At 36.6% G+C, this 25,465-nt stretch overlaps 1 protein-coding gene across 4 annotated transcripts in view; it reads left to right on the top strand.

The window, feature by feature from the left end:
* The window catches only part of TBC1D8B (TBC1 domain family member 8B), a 92,192-nt gene that overhangs the window by 19,744 nt on the left and 46,983 nt on the right, over positions 1–25,465 (top strand). For all 4 annotated transcript variants that reach the window (XM_009198059.4, XM_003918101.5, XM_017954139.3 and 1 more), the window contains exons 5-10: positions 413–653; positions 3,226–3,433; positions 4,077–4,244; positions 19,161–19,310; positions 19,899–20,049; positions 20,533–20,747. In XM_009198059.4, the coding sequence (XP_009196323.2) occupies positions 413–653; positions 3,226–3,433; positions 4,077–4,244; positions 19,161–19,310; positions 19,899–20,049; positions 20,533–20,747 (1,133 nt within the window). The remainder of the gene's footprint in view (positions 1–412; positions 654–3,225; positions 3,434–4,076; positions 4,245–19,160; positions 19,311–19,898; positions 20,050–20,532; positions 20,748–25,465) is intronic.

The raw sequence follows: 25,465 nt of genomic DNA, 5'->3' as shown, positions 1-25,465 counted from the left end.
TATAGTGAGACCCTGTCTCTACAAAACAAAAAAAATCTAAATTAGCTGGGCATGGTGGCACATGCCTGTAGTCCCAGCTACTCGGGGGGGACTACTTGGGATGTGAGGATCACTCGAGCCTGGGAGGTCAAGGCTGCAGTGAGCCATGATCACATCAACTCACTCCAGTCTGAGAAGCAGAGGGAGACTCTATCTCAAAAGAAATTATTTAAAAATTAGATCTTTTCCTGGAATCACCAATTCTTGCATGTTCATGTTGATGCTTCAAATTTTTAACTAATCTGGAACTCTAAACTATTTTAGCTGTTTATAGTATTTTTCAAGGGGTTAACTATTGTTTCAGAAGACCTGATTAATAAACATAAATCAGTATGAGAGTTTAATCATACCTGCTTATACCTCTTATTTGCAGTAAAACTCATTATCTCCTGGGATGAAGTCTCAAAACTTGAAAAGACTTCAAATGTCATACTGACAGAGAGTATTCACGTGTGTTCCCAAGGAGAGAATCACTACTTTTCAATGTTTTTGCACATTAACCAAACATACCTTCTTATGGAACAGCTGGCAAACTATGCCATTAGAAGACTTTTTGATAAGGAAACATTTGATAATGACCCAGTCCTTTATAATCCTCTACAGATCACCAAAAGGTATTCAAAGCTTAATTTTTACTTTTCAAAGTATTGTTTGACCATAAGAATGATAGTATTGCTTACCATTAAAAGTTAACTCTTCTGTGTTATATGACAGAGGTTTTTTTGGAGTTGATTGTGGGTGTGTGTGTGTTTGTGAGTTTATTCATATGCATTGCATAAATACTACCCTTCTCTCCATGAAATTTAATTGTAAGAAATAATAAAAGTTAGGTTTGAAAATTATTTCTTGAGATTCAGATAGGACTTGCCCTGGAATGCTTTTAGAAATGCAGAGATTTTTGTGTGTGTTTAGTCTAACTCTAAATTTCTCTATGAATAGTCTAGACAGTTTGGGTCTGAAATTGTTAAACATGTTATTTATTTTTTAAAATAACTTATAGAAAACTTTTTTTTAAATGAAGAGGCAAGTTCGTGGAGTCAGTGGAGCATGGACTTTAGAATGAAAGTAGAACAACCCTTAGATAAGTCATATCTCTCAGGACCTCAGTTTCCTCATCTGTCATTTCTATCTCAGAGGGCACTTATGAGAAATGAGCATGATATGTGTGAAAGCACTTTGTAAAATATAAAATATGAGGTAAATGTTAATCATTATTAGTGCCTCCCTTCAGAAGTACTTGTCTGACAGCTGTTTGCCATTATATTTGGTTTGTTGAAACTGACCAGATATCTTTTATCCTGCTGAACATTCTAAACAGTTGACTAAAATGAGCATGCCAAAGGGGAAAAGGAGAGGAGAGGATCCAGAAATAGCTAGTGAAAGCAGCTTCTGGCAAGGAGGATGACGGTATAGACTATATGGGAAAGTATAAGAGGAACCTAAGCCGCAGTCCTATGGCTAGACCAGAACAAGTGACCTAGAAGGTTGTATAATCACTACACAGCCCTGATTGGGTACAGTTGTTCCTCTTGCCTGTTCCTAAACCATTCCTAAAATTCATATACATAAGGATTTGTTTGTGAACCTCCCTGCTTTTCTGGAAATTAGATCAGCAAGGTACATTTTTTACACTTTATTACCAAAATTAGGTCTCAGTACACATGATTTATAAATAGAATTCTATAAGGATTAAGAATCCTGTTTGTATTATGTTATAAGTGGGCATCTGTTTTTGTATTTCATTCCTTGATTGGCAACCATAAACATAAACTGTTTTGCCATTTTATTTCCATTAAAATATAGTCTAAAAGGCTATCAATGAGTTATTCATCACCAAATCTGTATTTAATTAAGATATAATAAATCCATTTTTGTCTGTGTGCATTTTTAGGAGAGCCCATTGAAAATTGTGTATATCTACATCTTTTTTCCTAGTAAGTTAAAAAGAACAGTAATGTATTGGGACTTAGTCTCCAAATGGCTTTTTTATAAAATGGAATATCTTTATTGCTCTGCTTATTGTTTTTACAAATATATATTACTTTTATAGTTTAAACAATACAGAAGCACAGTAATGATAGTTAAATTTAGTGTATATCCTTCTAGGCTTTTTAATGCATGAATTTAAAAATATTTGCAAAAATAGGTCTGAACATCACACATTGTTCTACAATCTGCTTTTTTTCTCCTCTTATATCATGGACATCTTTCCATTCACATAAGTGGACTTTATTTTATTTAAATAAGAGTGAACTCACCAAATTACAGTTCATTTGTTTTATCAGCTTTCCCAGGTTGAAAAAAATACCATTTAACTGAGGTAAAAATTAACAGGATTGTGGTTTTCTGTTCATGTTTATCAGAAGTACTTTGAAAGACATGATGAACTACCACATATTTAAATAGTATATGCAGGAAGAATGAATTTAGTTTTAGCGCTTTTGGATTTGAATTAGAACTTGCATTATTTACTTATTATCCCAGATGGCATTGATACTTAATGCAATTGTTTTGTGTCCCTAGAAAAATTATACTATTTAAAGCAATTGCTTTTTACACAAAGGCTACATTTGTCTATCAGTTGATAAGTCCTCTGTATTTACTGACACCTATCCTGTGTCCAACATAGTGCAAGCAGTATTATTTTATCATACTTCTACTTTAGATTTTTTAAAACATTCAATTAAAATTTTACTTCACTTAATTTTTAATACTGTCTTTAATAGACTACTCTTTCCCTATAAATTTTTATGCCACAAATTTTCATTATTTTATTTTACTTGAACTGGGTAACTCGCTTGATTTTCTGGTAACCAGATAGGAACATTGTTGTCTTCCAGGATTGGTTTTAACCATAGTCACATATTATGCCTATATGATAATATAATAATAGTCTTCTAGCAAATCACCCCTTAGAGATAGTTTGAAGACCTACATGATCTCTAACTTTTGTGCATTTTAATCTACTAATAAAATGAAATTGGAAGAAAAGAACAAACAAAAGGAGTTTGCAAGGAATCAGTGTATTTTTTTCTATTTCAGAATTTGTTGAAAAATACAGCATTTTTAGTGTTTAATCTGTGTGCTTCACAGTATATGTAGATTAGTCAATACAGGCATATGTACACCTTAGAATTCATTTCTGAGAATTCATTTGTGCCTCATCCCATTTTTTCTTTCCTACAGAGATCTGGAAAATAGAGCCCACAGTGAGCAATTTAATGCCTTTTTTAGGCTGCCCAAAGGAGAGAGTTTGAAAGAGGAACATGAATGTTTCTTATGGGTACCATTCAGCCACTTCAATACTCATGGAAAAATGTGCATCTCAGAAAATTATATCTGCTTTGCTAGCCAAGATGGCAATCAGTATAGTGTAATCATTCCACTACGAGAGGTAATGTGAATTTGGTTACATATCAGTTTTTAGTTTGAAAATGATATCTTCCACAGAGTAAAATGTCCTTTAATTCTATAAATTATTAAAACCTCAAGATGCAATATCCTTTTAGTAATTTAAAATAATTATTCTTCAGGATAAGAGTACAACCTTCTGAGATATTCTCAGTTCCATTTAGTAAAGTCTTACAGTTCTTACTGAAAGTGAAAATTTTTAAACTTTAAAATTTAAAAACAAGATAAGCATTTAGGTTAGTGCAAAATGGAGTTTGATCATTCAAAAATGTATGACATCAATACCCAAATTTAGACTATCACTTTTGATGTACTCTGGCAGAAAAAATAACATTGACATCTTTTATGTAAGTCAGAAATAAATTGTTGGTATTTGATACTGAAGTTTTACATTTGTATTGTCATTTTTAAAGGATACATGTTAGACCTTTTTCTTCAGAAGTGAAATAACTTGCACTGAGGTTACTTGTATGATTGGTTCAACTAGTACCCAAAGTCAATTTCTTAATAAGTCATACCTATAGACCAAAACTTCTGGCCACAAAAGGGTAAGCCAAACACAATTTACCTGAAGGTGTCAACAATAAAGGAAAATTTAATTCATCTCTATGTTTTTCACCCCCTAGGTCTTAGCTATAGATAAGACAAATGATTCCAGCAAATCTGTCATCATTAGCATCAAAGGGAAAACAGCTTTTCGCTTCCATGAAGTTGAAGACTTTGAACAACTGGTGGCAAAACTCAGGCTCAGATGCGGAGCAGCTTCAGCTCAATATCATGATATTAGCACAGAGGTAATTAATTATACAGCAATCAAATCATTTTGAAAAAAAAGGTGTGTGTTTAGTGTAGCCCATTCTTCAAAAGGAATTCATAATACCTTTCCTATTTATGTCCAGGTTTTTTTTTTTTTTTTTTTTGAGACAGTCTCACTCTGTCACCCAGGCTGGAGTGCAATGGCACAATCTCGGCTCACTGCAACCTCCACCTCCTGGGTTCAAGCAATTCTCCTGCCTCAGCCTCCCGAGTAGCTGGGATTCAGGTTTTTTTTTTTTTAAAGATAGAATCTAAGAAAGTATATTGTCTAACTCACATCCTAAAGCAGAAGTGAGAATTAAGGACTTCATTTTTAGAAACTCATTCATTTTTAGAAACTCATACTTTATAAAATTATTATAATTTGATCTTTCTTTTACTATATTTGCTGTTTACCATATAAATATACCTTGTACTTTCACATAGTTTGGTTTTTAAGAAATCAAAATATATTTGAGAATTCAGTGAGGCCTCGAAAAAGGACTCCTCTTATTGTTGCAAAGAGATAGCAATTTTAAACCTGTCTGGATATCTTTTATTTAATATCTTGTAGGTCAGCCTTATTTACATAATCTGGCCAAAAGCAAAATAATAGTATATCTGTTTACTAGTAAAATATTAGAGAGGATAAGGAGGATTTTGATGTTTCATATGTCTCTCATGGAAATGCAGACAGGCCAAATTCAAATGAATTTTCTTTTACAATGTCCAAGAACCCCATGTTTTAATAGATTGATAAAACTTAACAAATTATAGCTATTTGTATTTTAAGTAAAATTCAAAGAAAAACTAAATATGTCTTTATTGGCTATATTATTTTATTTGAATTGGAGTATAGAGCCTTTTACTGCTATCTCCAGAGTAGAGATTGAAAATAATACGCTAAGTCAATTATAATGTAGTATTGGTAAAATTAATTTTCCCTTTGATAATTAAAAAGCACAGTGAAAACATGTAATTAAATTTTTTTTTCATCTCAATTCCAGACACAGATTTTCTACATTGGCCATCAAGAGTTTTTCTTGCCCCAACTTTATTATCTCTCATTCTGTTTTAGTATGTACCCAGGATATTCCTTAGTTTGATGTGGGAATACAAGTAAAATCTGACCAGCCTTAGTAGTTTTCTCTCCCAGTGCTCCCAAATTCTTACTTATATCATGTTTTCCTTGTTCTGTTCTATTTCACATTCAGTCCATGTGTTAGCTTCAAAGCTTAACATATCTTTCTTTTTCCTTTAATTAATTTGCTTTTCCAAAACCTGGAGAGCTGTAACTGTTCCCCTTAAAACTTTCATGTGCTTTTAGTAGCTGAGTATGCTCAGTTGTCAAGAAAAGATTTTGTTTCAAAATGAGTTTACCATCTTTCCAAATATGCATCAGAATTCTACAGTTTTCTAGTTTCTCTTACTCTTTATTCGAGGTTTTAATAAATATATGTACAAAATACCAGCTAGTATAGTATCTGCTTGGAAATATGTATTTTTAAATTGCTATAATATTGTTTTCACTTAAGATTTTTATCTTATCAATGATGAAGAATATTAACCCATTTTAGTATCTGTATATATCTAGCTTTAATAATAGTACATGTAAAAAATTAGTAAAGAGAAAGCTTTTTAAACAAGAGCTAGTTCCATTTGATTTCTAAGTAACAGAAATTATAGCTATATCCTTTTATAACTACACTTATTCTGAAACAAAGAGAAAAATTGCATTCTATTTTCATGAACCTGGTGACTTTGTACAAACAGCAAGACTTTTTAATTTAAATCTCCAGGAGTCTAATTCAACAAGTCTAAATATGAATACAGGAAGTACTTTAGGAAATTTTTCCTATGAGAATGTCAAAGACATGATACAAAGAACAAATCCTACCAGAAGTAATTGAAATTATGCATGAGTATCAGTTCTATCCAAGTTTTTATATAGGTATATATTAAAATGTTCCACATTTTAATAAGTTATACTAAAATCTGGGCATATAAAGAGATTTAGTAAAATTCTAATAAACTGCTTGGAAAATACATGAATCTTTTACTTTGTTGATACATATAATCAGGAACTATTACTAGATAAGGTAATTTTCTTTTTAATTCTATTTATTATTATTATACTGTAAGTTGTAGGGTACATGTGCATAACGCAGTAGGTTTGTTTTCATGATATGCATACTTCAAAGCCCACAGTAATGCTGCACCCATCAACTCGCCATTTAAGCACTGTGTATAACTCCCAATGTAACTCTCCCTCTCCCCTCCTGCATGATAGGCCCCGTGTGTGTGATGTTCCCTTCCTGAGTCTTACATTCATTGTTCAGTTCCCACCTCTGCAGTGAGAACATGTGTTTGGTTTCTGTTCTGTTAGTTTCATAAGAATGATGGATCCTAGCTGCGACCCATGTCCCTACAAAGCACACAAACTCATCCTTTTGATGGCTGTAGTATTCCCATGGTGTATAAAGCTACATTTTCAAATCCAATCTGTCACCATGGACATTTAAGGATTCCAAGTCTTTAAGACAGGGAATAGTGCTGAAGAAAACATATAATGTGCATGTGTCTTTAGAGCAGTATAATTTATAATCTCTTTGGTATATACCTGTAATGGGAGGCTGGCCATGGTACATTCTAGTTCTGATTCTTGAGGGGAATCGCCTATACTGTTTCCATAATGGATAACCAGTCACAATCCCACCAACAGTGTAAAAAGTGTTCCCTATTTCCACATCCTCTCCAGCACCTGTTGTTTCTGACTTTTAATGATCAGCTTATTCTAACTGTGTGATGGTATCTCATTGTGGTTTTGATTTGCATTTCTGATGGCCAGCATATTGAGCATTTTCGCGGTCTGTTGGCTGTATGGAATGTCTTCTTTGAGAAATGTCTATTCACATCCTCGCCCACTTTTACTGGGGTTGTTTGTTTTTTTCTTGTAAATTTGTTTGAGTTCTCGTGGTATTCTGGATATTAGCCCTTGTTAGGGATGAGTAGATTGTGCACCCTTTTCCCATTCTATAGGTTGCTCAGCTTCCAATTTGATGGTAGTTTCTTTTGCTGTGCGTGTGAAGCCTTTAGTGTAATGGGAGATCCCATTTGTCAATTTTTGGCTTTGCTGCCAAGTATTTTTGGTGTGTCAGACATGAAGTCTTTGCCCCATGCCATGTCCTGAATGGTACTACCTAGGTTTCTCCTCTAGGATTTTTAAGTGGCATTAGGTCTAAATATCAAGCCCTAATCCATCTCACTCAATTTCTGTGATAAGGAGCAAGGAAATATCCCAGTTTCAGCTTTCTCTACTCTATGGCTGGAAATAATTCTCCTAAAGCACCATTTATTAAATAGGGAAATCTTCCCATTTCTCTTTGTTTCTCTCAGTTTCAAAGATCAGATGGCCATGTAGATGTGTGGTAATATTTCTGAGGACTCCTGTCTCTGGTTCCACCTGGTCTATATCTCGCTCTGGCACCTGGTACCATGCTGTTTTGGTTACTGTAGCCTGCAGTATAGCTTCAGTCATGGATGCCTCCAGCTTTGTGGTTCTTTGACTTAAGATTATTCCTGAGATGGGCTCTTTTGTCCATACAACTAAAAGCAGTTTCTTCCAATTTGAAGAAACCTGTTGGTAGCCTTACGGGGATGGCATTGAATCCATAAATACCAAAGTAGGCTAGCCTTCACGAATATTGACTTTTCCTATCCATGAGCATGGTATGCTCCTCCTATTTGTTTGTGGTCTTTATTTCAATTGGCAAGTGGTTTGTAGTTCTCCTGAAGAGGTCCTTTACATCCCTTGTAAGTTGGGACTTCAGTATTTCATTCTCTTTGAAGTAAATTGTGAACTGGAAGTTCAGCCCTGATTTGGCCTCTGTTTGTCTGTTACAAGTATAAGAATGCTTGTGATTTCTTAAAAATACTAATTTTGTATCCCAGGAGACTTTGCTGAAGTTGCTTAATGTGCTGGGATGAAGATTTGTGCCCAGAATAATGGGTTTCTAAATATACAACTGCGTCATCTCTGCAAACAGGGTACCTAATTCTCTTTCCTAAAACTGAATACCCTTTGATTTCTCTGCCTGATTCCCCCAGCCAGAACTCCTAAATACCTGCTGAATGATGGTGAGAGGGCATCCCAGTCTCAGCCAGCTTTCAAAAGGGAATTCTTCCAGCTTCCATTCAGTATGATATTGGCTGTGGGTTTGGTTACAAATAGCTCTTATTATCTTTGAGGTAATGTTCCATCAATAATTAAATTGTTTGTTGCTGAGTAGCAAAGCTGGCTAAGAATTTTATCGTTTTTCTGTATCTATTAAAAATAATCATGGTTCTGGTTCTTTGGTTCTGCTTTTATATGCTGGATTAGCGTCATTGGTTTGCGGGACAAGTTAAACTAGCCTCTTGTATCCTAGGGATGAAGCTCTAATTTGATCAAGGGTGGATGTTTTTGATGTGTTGCTGAATCCGGGTTTGCCAGTGCATTTTACCGAGTATCTTTTTGCATCATGTTCATCAGGATATTGGTCTAAAATCTCTTTTTTTGCTTGTATCTCCGCTAGTTTGGTATCAGTGGATGATGTTGGTTCTCAAAATGAGTTAGGGAGGATTCTTTTCTATTGATTGAAATAGTTTCACAGCAGTACCAACTCCTCCTTGTACCTGGTAGAAATCTAGCTGTGAATCCATCTGGTCCTGGACTTTTTATTGGTAGGCTAATTGTTATTTCAATTTCAGGAGCCTTGCTATTAGTCTATCTTAGGGATTCAAATTTCTTTCCCAGTTTATTCTTGAAGAGCAAAGGTCCAGGAAATTCATCCATTCTTCTAGATTTTCCAGTTTCATTTTAAGAGAGGTGCTTATAGTATTCTCTTGATGGTAGTTTGTATTTCTGTGGGGTCAGTGGTGATATCCTTTATCATTTTTAATTAAGGCTTTATTCTGATTCTCTCTTTTCTTCATTAGTCTTGCTAGTGGTCTGTCAATTTGTTGATCTTTTCAAAACCAACTCCCTGATTCTAATAGATTTTTTGGAGGGTTTTTGTAAATTCCCTATCTCCCTTCAGTTCTGCTCTGATCTTAGTTATTTCTTGCCTCTCTGCTTAGCTTCTCTCAATGTGTTTGCTCTTGCTTCTCTAGTCTTGGCACCTATGTTAGAGGTCAATTCCTAGATCTTTCCTGCTTTCTCTTGTGGGCATTTAGTGTCATAAATTTCCCTCTACACACTGTTTTAAATGTGTCCTAGAGATTCTGCATATTGTATCTTTGTTCTCATTATTTAAGAAATATCTTTATTTCTGCCACCTTCATTCTGCTATGTACCCAGTAGTCATTCAGGAGCAGGCTTGCCCAGCCTCTGCAGTTGAGCTTTATTCTGGATTTTTCGAGTTTCTTAGTCCTGAGTTCTAGTTTGATTGCACTCCGTGGTCTGAGAGAGCAAAGCCAAGCACCCCTGTTCTGCATTGCTGAGGAGGCTTACTCCAAATTACGCAATAATTTTGGAGCAAGCACATGTTGAGAAGCACTGCATTCTGTTGATCTGGGGTAGGAGTCTGAGATGTCTTATTAGGTCTGTCTGGCTGCAGAGATGAGCGCCCAATTCCTGGATATCCCATAACTCTTCTGTCCTGCTGATCCGTCTAATGCTGGGACAGTGAGTGCTGAAGTCTCCATTGCATGGGAGCTCCAAGCCTCAGTGCCCCTAAGGACTTCAGGAATCTGTGCCCTGTATTGGGGTGCATATGGCATTTAGGACAGTTAGCCTCTGTTGAATTGATCCTCGTCACTATAAAATGGCCTTCGCCCCTTTGATCTCATTTTGCTGTAAAGTCTGGTTTTATCAGAGACTAGGCATTTCAACCCCGCTTTTTTTTGTTCCCTCCATTTGCTTGCAATCTTCCTCCATCCCTTTTATTTTGAGCCTATGTAAGCGTCTCTCATGCAGAGGGCTGGTCTCCTGAATACAGCGCAGACTGATGGGTCTTGAATTTGCATCCAGTTTAAGCAGTCTGCAGGCTCTTTAATTGGAGTGCATTTAGTCCATTGACATTTGGGCAGTTGAGATTGTTGGTGTGTGAAACTTTGATCCTGCCACATGACATTAATTGGTTATTTTGCTCTTTAGTTGGACTGCAGTTTCTTCCAGCCTGATGGTCTCTTATGATTTTGGCATGTTTTGAGATGTGGCTGCACCGCTGTTCCTTCATGTTTAGTGCTTCCTTCAGGGCTCCCTGTAAGGTGCCCAGGGTGATAAAATCTCTGGGCAATGTTTATCTGTAAAATGATTTTATTTCTCCTTTCACTTATGAAACTTAGTTTGGCTGGATATGAAATTGGTTTAAAATTCTTTCTTCTTTAAGAATGTTGAAAATACGTCCCGCCTCCTCCTGTTTCGGTGAGTTTCATTAGACCCATGTTAGTCTGATGGGCTTCCCTTTGTAAATCTGGACCTTTCTCTCTCATTTCGTCTCTAAGATTTTTTCCTTCATTCTGAACTTTCAGAATCTGCAATTTGGTGTGTCTTGAGCTGGTTCTTCTCGAGGAGTATCTTTGCATTCTGTATTTCCTGGATTTTGAAATGTTGGCCCTGCCCTACTAGGTTGGGGTTCTCCTGGATGATATCCTGAAGAGTGTTTCTGGAACTTGGTCTCATTTTCCCCTCACTTCTCAGGTGGCACCCTGGATCAGACGTAGAGATTTGGTCTTTTTACATAATCCCCATACTTCTGTAGGCTTCGTCTATTTCTTTTCTTTTTTCTTTTGTTTCTCTCTCACTTCCATTTCATTCATTTGATCCTCAATCGCCGATACCTCTCTCCTGAAGTTTTGATCTGAGTCATGCTACTGAAGCTTGTGCATTTCGTCACGGATTTCGGTCATGGTTTCTGACTCTTCATTCTTTATGACCTTCTGCATTACCATCGAAATTTCATCACTTTCCACTTTTTCATTTTAGTTTTTTATATTGGTACATAATTCTCCTTTAGCTCTGTTGAGAAATTTGATGGACTTGAAACTCTTCTTTCTCTCTATCTCACAAAGTCGCCATTCTCCCATCCAGCTTTGATCCGCTGCTGGCGAGCAGAGCTGCGCCCTTTGTCAGAGATGCGCCTTATTTTTGAACCCCCAGTTTTCTTGCCCTGCTTTTTTCCCCATCTCTTGTGGCTTTCCATCTGCCTCTGGTCTTTGATGATGGTGGGATGTAATTGATGGGTTTTGTAGGTCCTTCCTGTTTGATAGTTTTCCTTCTAACAGCTTCAGGGACTCCTCAGCTGTAGGTCTGTTGGAGGATTGTTTTGAGGTCCACTCCAGACCTTGTTTGTTTGGGTATCAGCAGCAGAGGCCGCAAGAAGATAGAATATTTTGAACAGCGAAAAATTCGTCTGATTCTTGCTTCTGGAAGCCTCTCAGGGGTGTACTCCACCCCTGTGAGGGGGCGTCAGACTGCCCCTAGTGGGGATGTCTCCAGCGCAGGGCTACCTAGGGATCAGGGACTCCGGCTTGAGCAGGAGTCTGTCCCTTCAGATCCTCAACCTCCGTGGCTGGGGAGATCCACTGCTCTCTGTGTGACAGAGTCAAGCCATGCCTGCAGAGGTGTCTGCCAGTTTCTGTTGGCTTGCTTACCAGCCCCGCCCCAGAGGTGAGCCTCCAGCAGAGACAGGGTAGGTTTCCCTTGAGCTGCCAAGTGAGCCCCAATTCCAGTTCAGAGCTTCCTGCCAGCTTTGAGCGCATCTACTTCAGCAATGGCGTGGCTCTCCCCAGCCCTCGCTGCTGCCTTGGCTGCAGATCTACAGACTAAGTTGTGATAGCAATGAGGAGGCCCGGGTGTGGGACCTCCCGCCAGTGGGATATGATCCTTGGTGTGCCTTGCTCTGCTCAAAAGCTAGTATTGGGGTGGCTACCCATTCCTCCAGGTAAGGTGAGCCCTAGCCCTGGCTAGGAAAGGACTCCTCCCCTTATGCAGGTGAGGCAATGCCTGCCCTGTTTCCAGCCTGGCCAATGGCTTGCAGCTTAATTAGCACTGATTGTCCGTGCACCCCAGTGAGATGAACCCAGTACCTCAGTTGAAAATGCTGAAATCACCGGTCTTCTGTGTCACTGGCGCTGGGAGTTGAAGACTGGAGTTGCTCCTATTCGGCCATCTTGCTCCGGTAATTTTTCAAAACTACTCAGTGAAAGAAAAATGGGCCCTCTTAGGTTAGTTTTAAGCAAAGTGACCTAAGAATGGAAAGCACTACTGAAGACCCGTTGCCTGATGCTTTTAAACTACATTATGAATGAATTGTGGAAACTATGGAATGTCAAGAAAGGTAGTAATTGAGTTCATGCCTTAAAGTTTTTAGATGGGAAAATAAGTATCTTCTACAGATTATCACAGAACATGTAAACATATAGTAACTTACTAACTATACGAAATATAGTTATTATCTTAATAAGATAATTTCATAAGCAGGACTATCTTACTAAGTTTTTAAATAGAAGTAATGGGTTTCCTACATGATAATGTACATCCAAATAATAGTTTAACCAACATGACTGATTTTTTCTTGCCTTGATAAGAATAAGGTGTTTCTTATGACTATAATATAAATTTGGAAAATGATTTTTAGCTGTGGGAGTAGATTTATTTCTAAGTTGGGAAACCAGAAACTATTGAAAATGAAATTCACACCCATTAAATTGTGGACTATGAACAGGATCCTATTTAAGATAAGCTTCTGATATTTGAGAAAAGTATTTGTTTATATTTTTTTGTTTTAATTATTGGTTTTACAGGTCAACTCTGTAACCATTTATTATACCGAGTTTAAGAAGTATTCTAATTTAAATATAGTATTTTGTAGAAATTTACACATAAAGAAATGTTCATCTTTTCTTTGTCTTTCCTTCACTTTTAGAGCCGTATGATAATTGTAAAATCAATGTCAGATAATAAAAATGAAACTGATTAAGAATAGCTGCTATAGAGTTAACAATCTATATTGCTTTCTAGATGTGATTGGATTTTGCTCAGGCACTAAAAGTCTGATGAGTGCCAAATTTACTTGTCATAAGTGTGAACACCCAAATGGAGAGAAATATATATTTATCTCCAAGTACATATATAAAACACCATGGGTAAAACTTTCCACTCAAAAGAGCCAGAGCAAAAATGTTCAAAAAATTTAAGTTTAGTTCCTTGAATAATCTACTTTATTATACTCTTCAAAATTTTAAACATTATTTTAAACTACCATCTTTGAAGGTAAGTGTTTTTTATTTTATTTTTTGTCATTTTTTAAATTTTCTGACCACCTACTGCCTGTTGATGAAGGTGAATGTTTTAACATGACTTTATGAATACTTAAGAGGTAATAATGGATAGGACTGGCATACTTGTCATCACTCTTATAAATTTATGTTTAGGGTTTCATTACTTAAGAGGTTATTTTTTTTCCCTCTGGGATACTTTTCCTGTAGTTTAGAACAATAGATAAACTGATGATTCAGTCATTCAAACTAAAGGAATGTGCTGTGCTTGAGATCCAGACTACAACCATGAATTTTCCAACCTGTATTTGCAAAAATGTAGCTCCTCATTCAAACCGCTAAACTTAAAATATTAAGTGGTCAAGTATGTGATTTGTCAAAATAAGCATTTTTTTTTAAAAAAAAAAAAAAAGAAGGGAATTGTTGCAATTTGAGACCTATACTCTCTAATCATTCATTCTTCCTTTATTGGCTTCTTCTACCTTACCCTTTTATTTACACATTGATTTGAATACTCCTCCTTACCTTTCCTTGAATCCCATCTGTATTCATCTGTTCTCATGCTGCTATGATGAAATACCTGAGACTGGGTAATTTATAAAGAAAAGAGGTTTAATTGATTCACAGTTCTGTGTGGCTGGGTAGGCCTCAGGAAACTTACAATCATAGTGGAAGGCACCTCTTCAGGGGTGGCAGGAGAGAAAATGAGTGCTGAGCAAAGGGGGAAGCCCCTTATAAAACTATCATATCTCATGAGAACTCACTCACTATCATGAGAACAGCATGGAAGAAACTGCCCATGATTCAGTTCTCTCCACCCAGTCCTGCCCTTGACATGTGGGGATTATTACAAGGTGAGATTTGGGTGGGGACACAGAGCCAAACCATATCATTCCATCCCTGGCCCCTCCCAGATCTCATGTCCTCACATTTCAAAACACAATCATGCCCTTCCAACAGCCCCCTAAAGTCTTAACTCATTCCAGCATTAACCCAAAGTCCAGGTCCAAAGGCTCATCTGAGATAAGGCAAGTCCCATCTGCCTATGAGCCTGTAAAATCAAAAGCAAGTTAGTTACTTCCTAGAGACAATGGAAGTACAGGCATTGGATAAATATACTGTTCCAATTGGGAGAAATTGGCCAAAACAAAGGGGCTATAGGCCCCATACAAGTCTGAAATCCAGCGGGGCAGCCAAATCATAAAGCCCTGAAATGGTCTCCTTTGACTCCATGTCTCATATCCAGGTCACACTGATGAGAGAGATGGACTGCCACAGCCTTGGGCAGTTCCACCCCTGTAGCTTTGCAGGGTACAGTGCCCCTCCTGGCTGCTTTCACAGGCTAGTGTTGAATGCCCGCAGCTTTTCCAGGTGCACGGTACAAGCTGTCAATGTATCTACCATTCTGGGGTCTGAAGGATGGTGGCCCTCTTTTCATAGCTCCATTAGGCAATGCTCCAATGGGGACTTTATGTGGGGGCTCCGACCCCACATTTTCCTTCCATACTGCTCTAGCAGAGTTTCCCCCCATGAGGACTCTGCCCCTGCAGCAAACTTCTGCCTGGACATCCAGGCATTTCCATATATATGCAATCTAGGCAGAGGTTTCCAAACCTCAGTTCTTGACTTCTGTGCACCTGTGACTTCTGTGCATCTGTAGCCCAACACCACATGTAAGCCGCTAAGGCTTGGGGCTTGCACCCTCTGAAGCAATGGCCCAAACTGAACCTTGGCCTCTTTTAGCCACAGCTGAAGCTGAAGCAGTTGGGATGCAGGGCGCCATGTCCCAAGGCTGCATAGAGCAGGGGGACCCTGGGCCAGGCTCATGAAACCATTTTTCCCTCCTAGGCTTCCAGGCCTGTGATGGGAGGGGCTGCCATGAAGGTCTCTGGCCTGTCCTGGAGACATCCGAATTTGGTGATTAACATTCGGCTCCTGTTGCTTACGCAAATTTCTGTGGTCAGCTTGAATTTCTCCCCAGAAAATGAGTTTTTCTTTTCCATGACATCATCAGGCTACAAGTTTTCCAAATTTTTTGCTCTGCTTCTTCTTGAACACTTTGCTGTTTAGAAATTTCTTCCACCAGATATCCTAAATCATCTCTCTCAAGTTCAAAGTTCCACAGATCTCTAGGGCAGGGGCAAAATGCCACCAATCTCTTTGCTAAAGCTCCATTTCCCAATAAGTTCCTCATCTCCATCTGAGACCACCTCAACCTGGACTTCATTGTCCATATTACTATCAGCATTTTGGTCAAAGCCATTCAACAAGTCTATAGGAAGTTCCAAACTTTCCCACATCTTTCTGTCTTCTTCTGAGCCCTCCAAACTATTCCAGCCTCTGCCTGTTACCCAGTTCCAAAGTTGCTTCCACATTTCTGGATATCTTTACAGCAGCACCCCACTACCTGGTACCAATTTACTATATTAGTCCGTTCTCACACTGCTATGAAGAAATACCGAAGACTCGGTAATAAAGCAAAGAGGTTTAATTGACTCACAATTCCACATGGCTGGGAAGGCCTCAGGAAACTTACTATCATGGTAGAAGGCACCTGTTCACATGATGGAAGGAGAGAGAATGAGTACTGAGCGAAGGGGGAAGCCCCCTGTAAAACCATCAGCTCTCTTGAGAACTCATGAGAACAGCATGAGGTAAACCATCCCCCTGATTCTGTTATCTCCATCTGGTCCCATGCTTGACACATGGGGATTATTACAATTCAAGGTGAGATTTGGGTGGGGACTCAGAGCCAATCTTAATGTCCAGCCCTGCTAGGGCTTGTACTGGCTTCTTGGATTTCAAACTAAAATACCACTGGATTGGTCCACCCTAAGCTGCTACTTTTCCTCTGCCTCAGTCATGGGCATTCTTTATCTTACTTAAGCTACTAAGGTTTGCTAAAGTTTAAGAGATGAAGTTAGTGAGTCTTGTCTTTCTTTTATTTTTTACCACTCTTAGTAATAACTTGCAATAGCTGGTGTAGTTATAATCCATAGAGGCCGGGTAACTGATATGTTTTAAAAGTAAAACTTTGGAGTTCATAAAGTTTTATGTGAAAAAAGAAAAGACTCAGAGTAACTAAAACAGTGTTGATGAGGACAAACAAAGTTGGAAGACTCAAGCTTTCCAATTTCAAAACTTATTATACAGCTATGGTAAATAAGACATTGTGATACTGGCATAAGGGGAGACATGTAGATCAATGTAATATAATTGAGACTCTAGAAATACATTCTCACATTTATGGTCGGTTAATTTTCAACAAGAAAGCCAAGCTAATTCCATGGGGGAAAGAACTATTTTCAACAAATGGTGCCAAAACAATGGATAGCAACATACTCCCCACCCCCCAAAAGATGTTGTACTCTTTTCTTAAAGCATACACAAAAATTAACTTAAAATGGATCAAAGACTGAAATGTAAGAGCTGAAACTATAAAACTCTCAGAGAACACATAGGAGTTAATCTTCATGATCTTGAATTAGGTGATTGTTTATAGATATGACACCAAAAGCATGTGACCCTAAAGAAAAAATAGGTAAATCGGATTACATCAAAATTAAAAACTTTTGTGCTACAAATGGTATCATCAAGAAAGTGAAAAGACAACCCACAGAATGGAGGAAGTATTTGCCAATTATATGTCTGGTAAGGGACTTCTAATTAGAATGTATGAAGAACTCTTACAACTAAATAATAAAAGGCAAACAACCCAATTTTAAAAATGGTTAAAGGATTTGAATAGACTTTTCTCCAAAGAAAATAAAGAAATGGCCAATAAGCACATTAAAAGATTTTTCATATCATTAGTCAACAGAGAAATGCAAATCAAAAGCCTAACGAGATACCATTTCATACCCACTAGGGTGGCTATAATTAAAGAGACAGATAATAACTGTTGAGGAGAAAGTGAAGAATTGACACTCTCATATATTGCTGTTGGGAATGTAAAATGGTACAACCTCCCCCCCATACTTTCTATCCTCTAATAATCATCATTCCACTCTATACTTCTATGAGCTCAACTTTTTACCTCCTTCATATGAGTGAGAACATATGATATTTATCTTTCTGTGCCTGACTTATTTCACTTAACATAATGTTCTCCATGTTCATCCATGTTGCTGCCAATGAAAATGTTTCATTCTTTTTTTGGCTGAATAGTGTTCCATTATAAAAATTTATCACATTCTCTGTATCCATTCATCTGTTGGTGGACATTTAGGTTGATTTCATATCTTGGCTATTTTGAGTAGTGATGCAAGAAACATAGGGGTATAGTTTATATATTTATGCTTCTTTCACATTGCATGCCTGTATCAACACATCCTCATAAGCAATTGGTATTTTCAATGTTTTGGGTTTTAATAGGTGTGTAATGTTGTTTTAATTCGCAATTACCCAGTGACATCTGATGTTGAACTTCTTTCATATGATTATTTGCCATTTATATCTTCTTTGATGAGGTATCTATTTAGACCTTTTGCCCACTTTTTAATGGGTACTTTATTTTTTTAAACATAGTTTTAATTCTTTGAATATATTTATAATAGCTACTTTACAGTCTTTGTTTATGAAATCCAACAAGTGGGTCCCCTCAAGACACTTTCTATTGGTTGCTTTTTTAAGTTCTTATTTCTATTTTTAAGCCTGACTTCCTTGGATCACCCCCTGAATCAGTATAATTTAGTGGTTATTCAGTGATGGGTTAGATTTCCTTAAATGCCTTATGCTATCAAATATTCCACCTTTTTCTCAAGGATATCTGTGTCAAGGCATACGTCAAACTTCAGGCAATTTACACATCAGCTTTAGTTTTTCTTCCCTGCTTTCAAAGATAGCCAGAGTTGAGTGACTGGGGACTTCTTCTGTCCTGTTTCTTTCCTAGGCATGTTCACAGCCCTGTACATGTATTCATTCTTCTAGATCCCCAAGACTATGTTGCAGCCCTTCAAAATTCCATATCACATCTGGTTTTTCAGGTCTTCCTTTTAAATCTTTAGCCAGGCTCTTGTTTGCTCTAGCTGAAATCATAGCCTTGGACAGCTAAGTTGTCACCAGCCAATTGCTATTGTTTTCTATAATACCCTGGGAACAGAGTTTTTTCACCAAGCTGAGCTGTGAATAAAATCAAATGATAACAACACCCTGGGAATAGAGATTTTCCAGGGAGTTGCAAGTTTGGTCAAATATTGTCTATGCCCTAGGGATAAGGCTTTTAATGAAACTCCAAAAGATCCACTGGCTGCCATACTACTGGCTTTCATTTCTGAGCTTGGGCAGGTAGATAGAGTTAAAAGCCCCACAGACTCTTCTGGTCTTACTCAGGCTCATTAGCTTTTCTCGAATAGATGCTTTTCAGTTTATTGCGTGCCTTTGGTTAATTCCAGTGTTCTGAAATGGTTTATTTTGAATGTTTTGCCACTATTTTGTTGCTTTTGTTGGGGAGTGTGTTCATAGAGATTCTGAGCTTGCCATTCTAGAAGTCAGGTTGTTGACATATCTAATTTTGATAGGTATGTCTCTGAGATATTGCTTTAATATTTGTTATATATATAGATTGTGGCTTATAAATGACAGTAAACATTAGAATATTTTTCTTGCAGAAACTTAAGCATGCATCTGGGATAATTGCATTCTTTCTTTTTCAGCTTGCTATTAGTTCTGAGTCTACAGAGCCATCTGATAATTTGGAGGCTCAATCTTCAACAAGTCAGAGGGAATGTGGTAAAACTGTGAACACTGAAGCCTTAATGATGGTATTTCACCCTCAGAATTTGGAGACTCTTAATTCTAAAATGGTAGGAAAACAAAATATTTAAACCTATGGGCTGAAACAGTTGGTGAAAAGTAAAAATTTTAAAAGCAGACTAGAAGGTGACACAACTGAAAATTCTTCTTTTGGGACTTGAAAAGTTTTCCAGCAGGTACTACTGTGTAACTTATTTAGTTCCACTATACACAAGGACTATTATCAGGAATGAAGATAAAAGATAAAAGTTGGACATTGGGGATTTTTACAGATACATAATAGTTGTACATATTTATTGACATTGGGTTTTATTTGCATAGATTTCTAATCCTGACATAGACGTGATTTGGGGAGACTGATGGTTTAAAGCTTTGTCTCCCAAGTATAACACTTTTACCATTTTTATATGAATTTAGCTAAGAATTAAAATAGTAAATTAAAGCTGCTGTGCTCACATGAGTTTACAAGATTTTCATGATGACAAGGATTCAGTGTTTCACCCCTGGGTAAATGCTGATTTTGGTTTTCTATGTTCTTAATTTCTATAGATGTTGTTTCAAGGTAAAGAGAGTGGGCAAGTTATTTTACAGTTAATTTCTCACTAGATTTAGTTGTTTTGATTTTTCTGTCATTACAGTTGAAAGAAAAAATGAAGGAACAGTCATGGAAAATACTCTTTGCAGAATGTGGGCGTGGTGTTAGTATGTTTCGAACCAAAAAGACCCGAGGTCTTGTTGTAAGAGGGATTCCAGAAACCTTAAGAGGAGAACTCTGGATGCTTTTTTCAGGTATTACATTTATTCACTTTATTTATTTAACAGATATTAACTATGCCTTTCTAGGAGTTATGCCGTAAGCTAAAGCGAAAGAATTACAAAGATGGTTAGTACAAAGTCTTACTCATCTTGAGTTCAGACTAGTCAAAGAGAGAAAGGTAAGTAGTTACTTATAACTTACCTATCTATCCACACATCCAGCATCTGAGCAGATTAGTTTATTAGGCAAGATATGTATAATGGGGGAATCTTTATCTCTAGTGTCAACAGTCAGTTAAGGGGGAAAAAAGCTCATGAAAATGGTATTCTGTTGGATAAAATTAGTAGCTTGACATAGATTCTAGTGTAAAGCTCTTCTGTTTGTGCTCAGGAATCACTTAAACATAAGGCTAAATATCAAGGTAATGAAATGAAATCCAATTCTTTATGTATATATGAAATAATAGCTTAATTTTATCCCTCTTCTGTTGTATGTTAATGTAATAATCTTCACAGGTGCTGTTAATGACATGGCTACTAATCCTGGCTATTATGCTGAAGTAGTTGAGCAGTCCTTAGGGACCTGCAACTTGGCTACTGAAGAAATTGAACGTGATTTACGTCGCTCTCTGCCTGAGCACCCAGCCTTTCAGAGTGACACTGGCATATCTGCTCTGAGAAGGGTACTCACTGCTTATGCATACAGGAATCCCAAAATTGGATACTGCCAGGTATGACTTAACTATGAGCCCAACTGTATGTGTATGTTCCAAATAAAATCACATCAAATCCAGCTCCACTAATTTGGAAGTGATGATTATAAGGAAAGAGATTGGGGTGAGATAGATAGAGGATAGTATTAATTTAAGTAGGATGGTAGTGGGAATACTTAGGAGAATTGATATTTCATTATTTTTCTTTTTTAGTTAACAAATGTTTATTGAACTTCTGCTCTATAAAAGATACTCTGCTAGGAACTTAAGGCTATATAAAGATGTATCAGATAAGGGTCCTCCCTTAAAAGTATGTAGACCAGGAGATGTTAAAGCATATTCATTAAGAAACAAAAATCAAGTGAGAAAAACTGTTAGAGAAATAGAAAGTCCTGTCATGATTTATAATTAGGAGAAACTATTTTTCATCTGGAGGCGTCAGAGAAGGCTTCGTGGAAAAGGTAGCATTTGCAGGTCTTAAAAATTGGTGAATTTTGGACATATGGAAATAGAATGAAAAGAACATGCCAGGTGAGGGAATCCATGTAACCGAACACAGGTAGATGTAAACCTAAAGTTTATATAGGACCATGTTTGTTTAGTTTGATAGAAACATAGGGTGGATGAAGTGAAGTAGTTGGAGAAACAAATCAATAAGGTAGATTGGGATAGAGCTGGAGTTTGAATTTTATTTTACAGGCAGTGGAGGAATCATTGGAAAACAAATTGTTTAGGAGCACACCATCAATTAGGGTAGGCTAGACTGCTAACACAAACACAGATAATAGATGAAACAGTATAATTTTATTTCTTGAAGGAATAAACAAAGGAGATTTACTCTTCAGGTCAGAAGGCAGCTCTCCTCCATGAGATTATTCAGGAACTTAGACTGTAGGCTGACAGCAGACTGTCATTTTCAAAACAGAGCTTCCCGAGTACACTTTCATCACCATTAGCACTCACAAGAACAGGGAAAGAGCATGGAGAAACAACTGTAAAAGATTTTCGGGCTAGGCTTGAAAGGGGCAGATACCACTTCATGCACATTCTATTGGATAATCGTAGTCACATGGATACACCTATTCACAAGGCAGTCTGTAGAGTATAGTGTGGCTGAACAGACATGTGCAGCTACTATGGAAAAAGAGGAGATTAGAATGTCATGGATAGATAGCACTCTGTGCCATACATTTATTTATAATGGGTTGAATACCTGTAATTGTTGCATGCCAATACTACCTATCCACTGTAACTTGTCGATATATATATATTATTTTTTTTAAAAAAACTGTTTAAGTGAATGGAACATCTAAATGGCAAGGATTTTTAGCATATTTTAGGATCTCTGAAAGGTACAAAAGAAGCATAATGCTTCTTTTCTCAAAGAGCTTATACTCACAGACCCTGTGATACTGTCTGTAAGCAGTAGTTTAGAGATAGCTTCAAAATAGGCAGCACTTAATATTGACTTCTAAAAGATGAGAGCAAAGTTAGAAACATGGCGGGCAGGAGGAAAGTTATTCGGGGTTAAAGTATGAGTGATACCATTCAGGTGAGAATAAGCCTGCCTTGGGAGATAAGATTCACTAGGTTCACATTGGAATAAAAAAGTAAATTTGTATGGGACAAGATCATGAAGAATCTTCAAAGCCTGGGAAAACAGTTTAAACTTAATATGGTAAACAGATTTTGTTGGTTTTGATCAAAAACCTACGTGAGACACATGGCTGGCTAGCTTGCTCACTCTATCTATCTATCTATTTATCTATCTATCCTATCTAATCTTATCATCTGTATCTATCTAATGTTGATATATAATTGATTTACCACAAATGTCACCCCTTTAGTGGTCTCTAATATATTCACAAAGTTGTGCAAACCTTCACCATTATCTAATTCCAGAACATTTTCATCACCCTAAAAAGAAGCCCCATATCCATTAGCAGTTACTCCCCATTTCTCCTACTACCAACCCAAGCAATTGCTAACCTACTTTCTAGCTCTATGAATATGCCTATTGTGCACATTTTATATAAATTGAGTGATACAATATGTGATCTTTTGTGCCTGCCGTCTTTTACTTAGCATATCATTTTCAAAGTTCATCCATGTTGTAGCATGTATCAGGATTTCTTTCTTATGATTTAATAATACTCCATTATATGGACACATACCACATTTTGTTTATTCAACATTGATAGTTATTTGAGATATTTTCTTGTTTCAGCTGTTGTGAATAATGCTGCTATGAATATTCATGTACAAGTTTTTGTATGGACATTGCTTTTTATTCTTGTGGGTAAATACCTTGAAGTGAAATTTCTGGGTTATGTGATAACTGTCTGTTTAACATTTTGGTGCACTGTCAAACTATTTTCCAAAGAGACTGTACCATTTTATATTCCCTCCAGCAATGTATGAGGGTTTTATTTTTTCTTTGTCTTTATTTTATTTTATTTTTTTACCAAATCTCCCCTTCATTCTATATACAAGGATTCTAATTTCTGTGCATCCTTGACAACACTTCTTAATTGTCTTTTCTTTTTGATTGCAGCCATCCCAGTGAACGTGAAGTGGTGCCTTGGCACTCTTGTTAAAAATCAGTTGACCATAAATGTTAGAGTTTATTTCTGGACTCTCAATTCTATTCCATTGATTTGTACGTCTACCCTTATGCCAGTGTCACATTGTCTTGATTACTGCATCTGTGTAGAAAGTTGTCAATCAGGAAGTGTGAGTTCTTTAACTTTGTTCTTTTCTAAGATTGTTTTGGCTCTTTTGGTTCCTTGTATTTCCATACAAATTTTAGGATCAACTTGTCAATCTCTGCAAACAAGAAAAAAAAGCCGCTGGGATTTTGGTAGTCATCGTATTGAATCTGTAGATCAATTTGGGGAGTATTTCATATTAACAATGTTAACTCTTCCAGCCCATAAAGACAAGATGTCTTTCCTTTTCATTTATTTAATTATTCTTTAATTTGTTTCATCCAAAGATGTTTTATAGTTTTCAGTGTTCAAGGCTTGCACTTCCTTTGTTAATTTTATTTATAAGTATTTTAATTTTTTATTATAGTAAATTGAATCGTTTTCTTGATTTCATGGTTTGATCGTTCGTTGCCTGCATATAGAAATACAACTGATAGCTGATCTGGTGTCCTGTAAGTTTGCTGAGCTTATTTACTAGTTCTAGTAGATTTTTTTGTGGATTCCTTAGGATTTTCTATATACAAAATCATGGCATCTAAATAGTGTTACTTTTAATTCTCCTATTCCAGTATGGATGTCTCTTTTTCCCTTTTTCTTGCCTAATTGACCTGGCTAGAACCTTTGGTACAATGTTGAATAGAAGTGGCAAGAATGCATGTCCCTGTCTTGTTATTTATCTTAAGGGGAGTAATCAGTCTTTCACCATAAAGTATGATGTTAACTGTGGGGTTTTTGTAGATCATCTTTATCAGGTTGCAGAAGTTCTCTTATATGGCTAGTTTGTTGAGTGTTTTTATCATGAAAGAGTGTTGATTTTGTCAAATGATTTTTCTGTGTCAATTGAGATGATCATGTGATTTTTTCCTATATTTATATATATGTATGGGAAAAACATATATATATGTTTATATATATATGGAAAAAATATATGTGTGTGTATATATATGGAAAAAACATATACAGATTTTTATATGTTGAATCACTTTTGCATTCCCAGAATAAATCCCACTTAGCCTTTTGGGATCCTTTTTATATGTTCTTAAGTTCAGCTTGGTAGCATGTTGTTGAGGATTTTTATGTTTTTATTTGTAAGATATATTGATATATAGTTTTCTTGTGATGTCTTCGTCTAGTTTGGGTGTCTGGGTTTCTTAGAATGAGTTGGATAGCATTTCCTCCTCTCCTATTTTTTGAAGAGTTTGTGAAGAATTGGTGGTAATTATTCTCTAAATGTTTGGTAGAATTTGCCAGTGAAGCCATCTGTTCTTAGAGTTTGCTTTGTGGAAAGTTTTTTCGTTACTAAGTCAATCTCTTTATTTATTATAGGTCTATTTCACCTTTCCCATTTTAGTTTCAGTAGTTTGTGGTTTTTTTTAGAAATTTGTCCATTTTATCTAGATTATCTAATTTGTTGGCATATAATTTTTCATCATAATCACTTATAATCTTTTTTACTTCTATAAGGTTGATAGTTCTCTATTTCCTGATTAGAATAATTTGAGTCCCCCTTCTCACTCACACTCTTGCACACCCTCACTTTCACACTCTTGATCTCTCACACTATCTCGTTCTTGTTCTTTTTTTTGAAAATTTTTTTAGTTAGGCTACCTAAAGATATTTCTATGTTTTTTATCCTTTTTGTCTTTTTTAATCTTTTCAAAGAACCAACTTTTGCTTTTGTTGATTTTTCTCTATTTCTGATCTTTATCACTTTCTGCTTGCACAAAGCTGGAAGATTAACCAGAGATAAGAGCTTAGGTCTTTTCTGTTCTTTCCTAAGCATGCATACAGCTATGAGTATACATAAAGCCATATGCATGTAGTTGGCCTTCTGAGTTCCCAGGAATATGTCACAGTTTTTCAAAGCCCCCACTTTTCTTTTAACACTTTGTTAGCATATTGTTTGGCCCAACTGCTATCCACTGCCTTGGATAGCCACATGTTCAACAACTGCCTCTGATTGTTTTCAACAAACACCGCTGGGGAAAAGGCTGTTTACACCAGAGGAGCTCTGTGTCAAGTCCAATA

The sequence above is a fragment of the Papio anubis genome, chromosome X, assembly GCF_008728515.1.
Source record: "Papio anubis isolate 15944 chromosome X, Panubis1.0, whole genome shotgun sequence".
NCBI lineage: Eukaryota > Metazoa > Chordata > Mammalia > Primates > Cercopithecidae > Papio > Papio anubis.
Note: the sequence above shows the minus strand (reverse complement) of the source record. Positions and strands in the feature narration are given on the sequence as shown.